This window comes from Carcharodon carcharias, chromosome 5 (genome assembly GCF_017639515.1).
Source record: "Carcharodon carcharias isolate sCarCar2 chromosome 5, sCarCar2.pri, whole genome shotgun sequence".
NCBI lineage: Eukaryota > Metazoa > Chordata > Chondrichthyes > Lamniformes > Lamnidae > Carcharodon > Carcharodon carcharias.
This window is the reverse complement of record NC_054471.1, coordinates 192,221,183-192,233,631: the sequence shown is the minus strand read 5'-3', so window position 1 is coordinate 192,233,631 and position 12,449 is coordinate 192,221,183. Positions and strand designations below refer to the sequence as shown.

At 40.2% G+C, this 12,449-nt stretch overlaps 1 protein-coding gene across 4 annotated transcripts in view; it reads left to right on the top strand.

Moving 5' to 3' along the window:
- Positions 1-12,449, top strand: part of LOC121277850 (microtubule-associated protein RP/EB family member 3-like) — a 93,247-nt gene that overhangs the window by 57,078 nt on the left and 23,720 nt on the right. For all 4 annotated transcript variants that reach the window (XM_041187557.1, XM_041187555.1, XM_041187554.1 and 1 more), the window contains one exon: positions 2,865-3,004. In XM_041187557.1, coding sequence (XP_041043491.1) covers positions 2,865-3,004 — 140 coding nt within the window. The remainder of the gene's footprint in view (positions 1-2,864; positions 3,005-12,449) is intronic.

Below are 12,449 nucleotides of genomic sequence, written 5' to 3'. Positions count from 1 at the left end.
TTAATTCATGCCTTGACTATTCCAATGCATTCCTGGCAGATCTCCCTCGTTCTACCCTCCGTAAATTTGAGGCCATCCAAAACTGCTGCTTATGTCTTAACGCACACCAAGACCCATTCAGCTATCACCCTGGTGCTCACTCACTTACATTGGCTCCCATCAAGCAACTTCTTAATTTAAAAATTCTCATCCTTGTTTTCAAATCCTTTCATGGCCCCGCTCCTCCCTATCTCTAAACTCCTCCAGTCGCACAAGCCTCCAAGAGATCAGCGCTCATTTAATTCTTGTCTCTTACGCATCTCCAGTTTTAATCGCTCCACCATTAGTGGCTGGGCCTTCAGCTGCCTAGACCCTAAGCTCTCTGGAATTACCTCCCTGCCCCGCTCCACCACTCTACCTCAGTTTCCTCCTTTAAGACACTCTTTAAAACTTACCTATTTAACCAAGCATTTGGTCATCTGACCTAATATTTCTTTGTGGCTCTGTCATTTTTGTTTTATAATGCTCCTGTGAAACATCTTGGCTTGATTTATTATGTAAAAGGTGCCATAAAGATATAAGTTGTTGTTCTTATGGAAGGCCTCCCATCTTCCACATTCGATAAAGTTAAACTCATCCTAAACCATATCCTCACTTGCGCTAAATCCCTTTCACCTGTTTTCTCTGTCATCTACTAATGCTTTATTTCTAAAATTCTCCTTATGTTCAAATACCTCAAGTATCACCTCTCCCTATCTCTGTAATATCTTCTAGCCTGAGAACCATCTAACTGCTTATACATTCTCCATTTCCTTTGCCCTCCCATTGGTAGCTGTATGTTCAATTGCTTTAAACTCGACAACCCTTGCTCCATGAGCCTGTTTACCTTTCCATGCCTTTTCCATGGCAACACTGAAAATCTGTCTCTCTGACCAAGCATTTGGTCATCTGTCCAGCTGATCCCACTCTGAACTCTTGCCCTTTTAACTGGTCCCCCTCTGAATTTTGACAGTTTCAACTGGTGTCAAATGTTTGGTCAGCGAGGTAGATTTTTAGCATTGTCACGAAGGAGAAGGCATGGAAAGGCAAAGAAGTTTGGACTTGATGTCAATTTTTGTCTGATTGCATCCTACGAAACACTCTAGGATATTTTACCACCTTAATGGCACTATATAAATGCATGTTGTTATAAACATAAGTATGTCTAGTTGGGTATCAAAAATGCATTCAGATGCCTTGGAAAGAGCAAGAGATAGGCTGGTAGTTTGAGTTGATAGAATGGTTGAAGATTTTTTTTAGGAGAGGGTAATGTTCCTACTTTTGAAAGAGGCAGGGACATGCCTAATGGGGTGAGATTGCCAGTGTTGACATGTTGAGTCAAAGAGACATGTAACCTTGTCAGCGATCATGACCTTGTTGATGATAATTTGTGTACTGCAAAGCCAATGGAGTGGCCTTGGATGTGCGTACTACAGTTTATGTGTGAGGTGAGGTTGAGGAAAGAAAGAGAGGGCAGAAGGATCGCGAGAGAGGCATAGGGTAATAGCTGATGCAGGCTCATGTTACTGAAGTTGAGGAGTCACTCATAATGCAAAGCTTGGTTGAGGATAAAAATGAGATTTTAATAAGGAGGATGGTATCATGTAGGGAATATGCAGTGAATATTGAAAATCATTCATTTTTTAATAAACAAATTTCTAAGGGAATCACTAATTTTGTTTATTTGTTCATAGAATGTGGATGTTGCTGACAAGTCTAACACATTGCCCATCCTAATGCTGCAATCTACATGGTGTAGTGCACCTACAGTGCTGTATGCAAAGGTGTTTCAGAATTTTGACACACAATGAAGGAATAGCAATATAGTTCCAAGGCAGGATGGTGTGTGACTTCAAGGGGAACTTGCAGGTGTAGTGTTCCCATGCGGCTGCTGCCCTTTCCCTCCTAGGTGGTAGATGTCGAGGCTTGGAAAGTGGTATTGGTGAGTTGCTGCAGATGGTACACACTGCTGCCACGGAAATAAATGTTTAAGGTGGTGGATAGGGCACCAATCAAGTGGGCTGCTTTTTTCTGGATGATGTTGAGCTGCTTAGTGTTGTTGGAGGTGCATTCATCCAGGCAAGTTGAGAGTATTCTATCACATACCTGATTTGCACTAATTGTAATGTCATTGGGTGCCTGAAATGAAAATTGTTCAACACTAACAACCCTCACCTTTATGGCCAATGTGCCTGAAGAGTTGATAAAAATTCCGGTTTTTTTTCTTTTGAAAAAAAAAGCTACTCCTGAGTAAATTATTTTTGTACATTTGTACATTTCACCTTCTAGATGGTGGAAAGGCTTTGGGGAGTCAGAAGTTGATTTATATGCCACAGAATACCCAGCCTCTGACCTACTCTTGTAGCCACAGTATTTATGTGACTGGTCCAGTTAAATTTCTGGTCAGTGGTGACCTCCAGGATATTGAGTATGGGATCCAGCAATGGTAATGCAGTTGATGTCAAGGGAAGGTGGTTGGATTCTTGTTGGAGATTATTATTGCCTGGCACTTGTGCAGAGTGAATGTTAATTGGAAGATTGGAAGGCTGACAGTTTTTTTAACCAACCCTGAATAAATACTGCATGAAATGTCTTGTTAACTTTCTGGAATGCCTACTCCTTTCAGTCCTCGTAACAGAAATGATCTCCTGAAAATTTCCAGCATGTCAGTATTTTGAGCCCCATTCCACCTCCCACTTCACACCAAATACAGAAAATAAAAGATTAGATTTGTCACTAGGAAAATGTTCTACTTTCTAGATTATCGGTCGGGAATCAGTTCTAAAATACTCAAATGCAATGTTTGAAATTGGTCTGAAATGATCTATTTTCGATTCTGCTTTAAGTGCCACAGAGAACATCTCCAACAGCACCTAAGGTCACAAGAACACCAAATGTACCATCCTCAATGGGGAGGAAAACCCAACACTTAGCCAGAAATGGAGCCAGTGATGCAGATGCCCAGATAATAGAGCTGAATCAGCAGGTAAGCTTAATTTTAGTGATAACCGACCTAGATATTCTACTTGGACTGCATAATCAGCAAAAATATGAATATTCTGCTCCTATTAGGTGTCTCTAAATGGGGAAAATTGAATAATGGAACAAAAACTCTTTAAAAAGAAATCATGCCTTCACAAATTAAGGACACACTGAAGAAGTAAAGAGGAGTAGAAATGTTAGAGAATAATGCACTTTTCATTAGCTTTGTGTGATAGTTTCTTAGCATTCCTTATTTTGGCGAGATCTTCATACAAAGTTCAGTTATGGATTGACAGTCTAATTAGCTGTTTGATCAATATGTTGTGAATTATTTTTATCCTGTCGCTAAATAAGTATTTAGAATTTGGGGGAAAAGTCTAATAACAACAAACCTACGTTTACAAGAATGTGCTTGGAATGAATAATCCCATTTGACTCATCAGTCCAGTTCTTCCAATTGACAATGTACATTTTATACTGACAGGAACCTTTCTTAATTTATTTAGTTTTTAATTATATTATATTACAATTACAAATTATATTTCTGAGAAAGCTTAATATTCTCCCTAAACATCCAATCCTTTTAAAAAAAAACATATTGAGTTCTTTTCACAAAGCTATGTCAGGATAGCTGCTGAGAGGATTATTTTCCCTCATTGAGGAATCTAGAACTAGGGGGCGTGTCTTCAAAATAAGGAGTCTTCCATTTAAGACAGAGATGAAAAATTTCTTTTTTCAGAGAGTTGTTAATTGTTGGAATTCTGTACCCCAGAAAGCAATGGATTTTGGTCATTGAATATATTCAAAGCTGAAAGAAAATGCTGCAAAAACTCAGCAGGTCTGACAGCATCTGTGGAGAGAAAAACAGAGTTGATATTTCAAGTCCGTATGATCCTCCTTCAGAGCTACAGAGAAGTAGAGATGTGATGAAATTTCTACTGCTTAAGGTAGGGGAGCAGGTGAAGCAGGATAGAAGGCCAGCGTTGGTGGGGGCAAAGGAGAGATTGACAAGGATATTATGAACAAAAGGGCAAAGGGAGTGTTAATGGTAGTGGTAAGGGCTAAAAAAAGGTGCTGATAGTGGCATAAAGGTAAGAAAGCAGAATGTGATAATAGCAGAACAGGGGTAAGCACTCTGAAAAGAACAACATGGACAAGTAACTGATGGCCTCGGTGGGGTGGGGGGAGGGGGTAGGGAAAAAGAATCAAAAATGGTGTAAAAAGGGGATAAAACAATGAATAAAAATAAGTGGATAAAAAAAATGAATTTTGAAAAATGGGATAAAAAAGGGGTGAAGATGGAGGAGAGAGTTCATGGTCTGAATTGTTGAACTCAGTGTTAACTCTGGAACGTTGTAAAGTGTCTAATCGGAAGATGAGGTGCTGTTCCTCCAATTTGTGTTGGGCTTCATTAGAACATTGCAGCAGGCTAAGGATAGGCATGAGAGCAGGATGGTGTGTTTAAGTGGCAAGAGACTGGAAGGTCTGGGTCATGCTTGCGGACAGACCAAAGGTGTTCCACAAAGCCGTCACCCAGTCTGCGTTTGGTCTCTCTAATGTAGAGAAGACCGAGTTGGGAGCAGCAAATGCAATAGACCAAATTGAAGGACGTGCAAGTGAAGCGCTACTTCACTTGGAAGAAGTGTTTGGTCCTTTGGACAGTGAGGGGGTAAAGGGGCAGGTGTTGCACCCTCTGCGATTGCATGGGAAGGTGCTGTGGGAAGGGGATGAGATGATGGAGGAGTGGACCAGAGTGTCCTGGAGGAAACGGTCTCTGTGGAATGCTGACGGGGTTAGGGGGTGAGGGGAAGACGTATTTGGTGGTGGCATCATGTTGGAGTTGGTGAAAATGGCTGAGGATGATCCTTTGAAAGCGGAGGCTTGTGGGGTGAAAAGTGAGGACAAGGGGTTCATGGTTCTGGGAGGGAGAGGAAGGTGTGAGGGCAGAGGCTCAAGAGATGTGTTGGACACAGTTGAGGGCCCTGTCAACCACAGTGGGTGAGAAACCTCAGTTAAGGAAGAAGGAAGACGTGAGAAGTGTTATTTTGGAAAGTGGCATCATTGGAACAGATGTGTTGGAGGCGAAGGAAATGAGAGACTGGGTTGGAGTCCTTACAGGAAGCAGGGTGTGCGGAGCTGTGGCCAAGGTAGCTGTGGGAGTCCGTAGGCTTGTAATGAATATTGGTGGACAGTCTATCACCAGAAATGGAGACAGAGAGGTCAAGGAAGGGGAGGGAAGTGTTGGAGATGGACCATGTGAAGGTGATAGAGGAGTGGAAATTGGAAGCAAAATTGATGCATTTTTCCAGATCCAGACAAGAGCATGAAGTGGCACCGAAACAGTAATCGATGTACCATAAAAAGAGTTGTGGGAGGGGGCCTGAGTGGGACTGGAAGAAGGAGTGTTCCAGCAGAACAGGGGTAAGCACTCTGAAAAGAACAACATGAACAAGTAACAGTTGGCCCCAATGGGGTGGGGTGGGGGGAGAGTACGGTGTTGGGGAAGAAAGGATTCAAATTGGGATAAAAAGGGGGATAAAACAATGAATAAAAATACAAATAAGTGAATAAAAAATAATGAATTTTGAAAAAAGGGCTAAAAATCAATCTCTCCTTTGCCTCCGCCTATTGCTGGCCTTCTATCCTGCTTTACCTGCTCCACCCACCTTAAGCAGTAGAAATTTCATCACATTTCTACTTCTCTGTATCCTGAAGAAGGGTCATACAGACTCGAAACGTCAACTCTGTTTTTATCCCCACAGATGCTGTCTGACCTGCTGAGTTTTTGCAGCATTTTCTGTTTTTCTTTCAGATTTCCAGCATCCGCAGTATTTTGCTTTTATATTTAAAGCTGAGTTAGATTTTGATCTAAAAGGGAGAGGAGGGCGATGGAAAGGAAGCAGGAAAGTGGAGTTAAGGCCACAGTCTGATCAGCTATGATCTTATTGAATGATGGAGTAGGCTTGAGGGGGCAAATGCCCTACTCCTCCTATTTCTTATGAGATGTTTCTTAGCTAAATGAGATACAGGTTATTAAATGAGCCTCTTGACCTCCATAGTACTGGTCTATTACACCAAAATAAGCTATACAAAACTTATTGAAGCAATTTCGCCTTCTATATATTTAAGAAAGGAAACAAGGATATATACACTATTACTGTATAAGGTTAACTGTATGCAAATTATATTATATTGTTTTTGTTTGCCAAAATTACACCTACTCTGCTAATAGATAACAGTTACCTCTGCCTAAAATACACATAATGCAATATGATTTTTTCATACAAAGAACGGTATTTAATGTAGGAAATAAGAAATGTCCCTATGATTTAAAAAGGGCATTCACCACTGCCACTCACTGTAATTGCTTCAGTCATATTTAGATTTTTTTAAGTGCACCTCTTTTCAGCAGTTTTTTCTTGCCAGCTGGTTTAAGAGATTTGGTGACACAAGCCTATTTATGTTTCCTTTTCTTTGCTGAGATGTGCTACTATACAAACTTATGGCAACCACCAGCAATACAGATCTTAAACCTTTTACTAATTGCAATATCTTACAGAAAACTATTTCTCACCAGCAAGAAAACTGCAATATTCAGCATGTTTCAAACATCTCATGGTTATCAGACTAAACAAACTATGACTCTTTTGCAGAATTTTTATTGTCCTGGATTTTGCAGTCTGCCATGAATCATTATACCTGCTATGGGCTTTTACACTGTAAATTGCTGTGATTAGAGAGCCATAATGACGCACTGACCTCTCCAGGGAAACTGGGGCTTGTGTGAGCAGGTCCTGCAGTAATGCCTTACCTAATCAGACTTAAGAATCTTTACTGAGGCACACAGAGTCTGAACCAGGAATGTAAGAATAGTTAATTCAATGCCAAATCATGTGCAGAATGCAACATAAATGGGGTTAAAGATAGGAAAAGTAAAAGAGCGAGGGATAATTTAAAACATAATTTAAAAAAAATTTCCAATGATAATTCAAATCTGATGGAATGAGACACCATATTTATAGACCTGCTGAGTTTTTCCAGCATTTTATGTTTTTATACCACGTTTATAGAAGTTGGTTTCCAGTAACAGAGCGCTTGTTAGCCAGTAATTGAGACCATGAAAAAATTACTTTTGCTGGAACGAGCAATCTCTAACTTTGGCAAGTTTAGTAGGTATGTAAGTACTACAAAATTACATACTTCCATGCATTTCGATGTTGAGGCTCATGATGAGGCACCGTTATAACAAAGAGTCTGCTGATAGCCTCACTATAATTTTTATTGCCTAATCGGGGTCATTATGGTTTCCACGTGAAATGAAATAAAACTTTAAGTGAGCAGTAGAAAAACACATCATTGTTAAAAATTGTCCAGTATCGGGCAACAGATTTTAAAGCGCTATTGCAGGAGAAATTGATTCAGATTAGGTTTTGTCTAGGGTTATATTGTGATGTCTAAGGTGGTCCAGAGTCGTCCCCACATATTGACTCATATAAAGAAACTGTCACAGCCAGCAGTTAACGTAAGTATAATTGAAAACTGGAGAGTTAATTTTTACGCTAACTCACTTGGATGATGTCAAGGACCTGATGAATTTCATTGTACCTTTTGTACAGCTATTTTAATTATGTAAACCAAAACACTATACAGTATACTTATAAATTTTGTCAATGTACTTGTAGACATAACATTCTGTCATCGAAGATTGCAGTGTTACAATTCCAAGATTGATTGGTAGAAATAGACTGAGTCATAAGTGTAGCAAAACCAATTTGCAGAATCCATGCTGCAACATGAGTTCTGATAATCTTAACGTAACATTATTAAACTTATATTTCAATTTGATGGTACAAGAAATAGTGTAACTGAGAACAATCAATGTGCTTTACAAGATTAAACTCTTAACTCAAGATAGTTTGCAAATAATGCAAATCATGTTCTGAAGATATATAATCTTTTTAAGCTGAAATCAACATACACAATTGAGGTTTTTCATGTTTATCTAAACATACAGAAGTTGGACTGTCATCTACAAGTTGTTTATCATTTCCATTTTTTTCCCTTCAGTTTCCTTTTTGTTCTTTTATTTGTAATAACTTTAAAGTAATCACAATTGACATACCACTTGTAATTTGAAAAAAAATCTCTTAAATTTTCAAACTTCAATTAAAACAGAGTAGCTACATAAAGAGTAGCCATTCAGTTAACATTGCCCCTTTAAATTCCCTTGCATATATGTTTATTCTATCTGAGAATGCTAACAAGATTTAATACTATTGCAGTAAGTAATAAGCCTGTGAGAAAGATTTGAATGCATCAATAAATCCAGAGAGAAGAAATTATTTTTGTATTTTCTTGGCCCCTGCTCATGAACCCTGCTAAAACAATTCGAAGTCCGATCAATTGGTGGTGTTGCCATGATGCCATTAATCAGTGATGGCATTTTGCAAGAGTTAGCATTATAACTTGAGCATTTCTTGCATCATAAGCACATTACTGATGGATCAAGCTTGAATAGAACACACAAAATTGCAGTTGTGAAATGCTGTTAATTATGTAATGTGGGGAGAAGATTTAATTATGTATATCACCACTGAAAGAATTTTGTGAAGTGGAAAAATTACTTTTCAATTATCTATATGAACAAAATAATGTGTTGTAGTTTTAATATGATTAACCCATTTGTGTGTTTTTTTAGAGCAACTTAAATAAATTAACATTCAAACTTATGCAGAAATTCAAATAGATTGGAATAAAAATATACACTTAAGACTTTATATGTCTTTAATTTTTGTTGAAAGTAACTGTGGATTCTAGATGAGGACTTGACAGATGATAAATAGGACTTTGTATGTCTTTTTACTGCAATCTTAATGCAAGATTAATTGTCCAAAATTTAATTATTAAAATTAGTTTAATCTTTCCTAAATAATGCGACAATTCAGGCATTTTCTCAGCACCTTTATTTGTGTTAATAACTAGATGGCAAGATGCAAGCAGACAGCTGTCATGAATGGTTTACTTGTTCAACTTTAACAGTTAACTCTGAATTGTGTGAGCCACACAGTGCTGAAGACAAAGGATGCCAGGTGCATTATGTGCTGTTCAACTTCCACTGACCTACAGCTTCTTAGAATCATGGAATAGTTTAGCACAAAAGGAGGCCATTTTGACTCATCAAGGCCATCTCTTTTGAAGAGCAACCCATTTAGTCCCACTCTCCTCTTTCCTCATTTCCCTACCATTTTTTTCTCTTCTCAAGAATTTATTCGGTTCCATTTTGATGACTACTATGGAGTCTGTATCCACCACCCTATCACGCACTGAAGTCCAAATACTAACCACTCGACGTGTTTTGTTTTAAAACCCTCATGTCACCTCTGGTTCTTTTGCCAATCACTTTTAATTTGTGCCCCCTGATTATTCAGTGTTCGACCATTGGCAAATTTCTATTTACTCTATCCAAACCCTTCATGATTTTAAAAACCCCTATCAAATCTCCTTTTGGTGATTTGTGCTTGAATGAGAACAAGCCCAGTTTCTCCAGACTATCCACATAACTGTAATCCATCATCCCTGGAACCATTCTAGTAAATCTCTTCTGCACTCTCTCCAAAACCTTCACATCCTTCTTAATGTGTGTTGTCCAGAATTGGGCAGTGGGGACTGAGCTAGTATTTGATAGAGTATCAGTATAACTTACTGGGTTTTGTAAAATCAGAGTAGAATAGGTTACAGAAGGGGCCATTTGGCTTGTCAAGTCCATGCTGGTTGTCTGGAAGAGCAACTTAGTTAGCCTCACTCCCCCGCACTATCCCATGACCCTGCAACTTTTTTCCCTTCAGGTGCTCATCCAATTCACCTTAGAAGGATGAGTGAATCTGCATCCACCACACTTCCAAGCAGTGCATTTCAGATTGTAACCACTCACTGCACAAAAAATATTTTCCTTATACCATTTTTGGGTCTTGTGACAATGATTCTAAATAAAAATAATCCCACCGTGGTGAAGTTTGAATTCAATTAAAACCTGCAATTAAAAGTCTAATGATGACCATGAAACCATTGTCGATTGTCGTAAAAACCCATCTGGTTCACTGATGTCCTTTAGAGAAAGGAAATCTGCCGTCTTTACTGGTCTGGCCGACGTGTGACTCCAGACCCACGGCAATGTGGTTGACTCTTAAATAGCCAGCCAGTCAGTTGTATTAAAACCGCTAAAAAGTCTAAAAGGAGTGAAACTGGCATCGACCTAGGCACCGGAAACGACAATGGCAAACTCAGCCCTGTTGACCCTGAAAAGTCGTCCTTGCTATCACCTGGGGTGTTGTGCTAAAATTGGGAGAGCTGTCTCACAGACTAGCCAAGCACCAGCCTGACATAGTCACATTCATTGAATCATACCATACAAACAATGTCCCAGACACCACAATCATCATCCTTGGGTTTGTCCTGTCCCACCGGCAGGACAGACCCAGCATAGGTGGCGGCATGGTGGTATACAGTCGAGAGGGAGTTGCCCTGGGAGTCCTCAACATCAACTCTCATGGCATCGGGTCAAACATGAACAAGGAAACTTCCTGCTGATTACTATGTATTGCCCCACCTCAGCTGTTGAATCAGTTCTCCACCATGTTGAACACCATTTGGAGGAAACACTGAGGGTGGCAAGAATGCAGAATGTACTCTGGGTGGGGGAACTCAACGTCCATCACCAAGAGTGACTCAGTAGTACCACAACTGACAAAGCTGGTTGAATACTAAAGGGCATAGCTGCTAGATTAGATCTGTGGCAGGTAGTGAGGGAACCAACAAGAGGGAAAAACATACTTGGCCTTATCTTCATCAACCTGTCTGCAGCAGATGCATCTGTCCATTACCATATCAGTAGGCATGACCACTGCACAGTCCTTGTGGAGACGAAGTCCCGTCTTTACATTAAGGATATCCTCCATCGTGTGTAGCACGACTATCATGCTTAATAGGATAGATTTGGAACAGATCCAGCAACTCAAGACTGGGCAACCATGAGGCGCTGAGGGCCATTAGCAGCAGCAGAATTGTACTCAACCACAATCTGTAACCTCATGGTCTGGCATACCCCCCACTCTATCATTATCACCAGGCCAGGGGATCAACCCTAGTTCAATTAAGACTGCAGGACGGCATGCCAGGAGAAGCACCAGTCATACCTAATAGTGAGGTGTCTATCTGGTGAAACGACAGCACAGGACTACGTGCATGCTAAACAGCATAATCAGCAAGTGATAGAAAGAGTTAAGTGATTCCACAAGCTCTGCAGCCCTGCCACATCCAGTCGTCAATGGTGGTGCACAGTTAAAACAACTATCTGGAGAAGGAGGCTGCACAAATATCCCCATCCTCAGTGATGGGGAAGCCCAGCACAGCAGTGCAAAAGTTAAGGCTGAAGCACTTACTCCAATCTTCAGCCAGAAATGCCAAGTGGATGATTCATCTCAACCTCCTCCAAAGGTCCCCAGCATCACAGATGCCAGTCTTCAGTCAATTCGATTCACTCCACCTAATATCAAGAAATGGTTGAAGGCACTGGACACTGCAAAGGCTATGGGTCCTGACAATATTCCAAAGACTTTAGCTCCAGAACTTGCTGCATCTCTTGCTCCAGTACTGGCATCTACCCAGCAATGGTAGATCCTCGAAGGGATGGATTTTCATCACTCTCGAAATTAATTATCACTTATCTCGTTGCCAGGAAGTTGGTTTTCTATACCGGTGGACTGGTCAAGGAATAGGCTTGGAGACCTTAAGATGTTGCAGTCTCCAGTTTTTAAAGATGTATATGTTGCTGCCCTTTCTGGTACTGTTGACTGCAGTTGTTGTGTGTTCTGAACACAGCATTGAAGGGTTTCTTTTGAAAAGGGCTACCAACGTGGCTGCCTTATCTTGTGGTCCTTCACGGCTCCCTTCCAAATATGGTGTTTGGCATAAATTGCCTGTGTGTGCAGACTTTCACCCTGGGGGTCTACGACAAACACTGTCTTTTATTCCGTAAAGACCCATTCAAGTCAAGAAATCTCTAGATGGCCTCAGGATATGAATATTGATATTTCTTAGATTGGAATGTGTCCTTTTGTTCTCAAAACATTGTGGCAGCCTTAATCCACAAGTCAAGTCAGGTGACTCGGCCATTTTTTGGCACCATTTTAATGCACATTTTGAAAAGAAATGTTATCTCCAGAAAATTCCAAACTGATTACAGTTCATGTTTTAAAAGTTATAGATAACACATGCTTTTACTGGACATGACAGAGGCTATTCAGCTCATTGTGTCTGTACCGGTTCTCCGTATGAGCAACTTACTTAGTGGTACTCCCCTGCATTCTACCCATAGCCCTGCACATTCTAACTTTTCAGATAATTCAATTTCCTCTTGAATGCTTCGATTGAACTTGCCCCCACCACACACT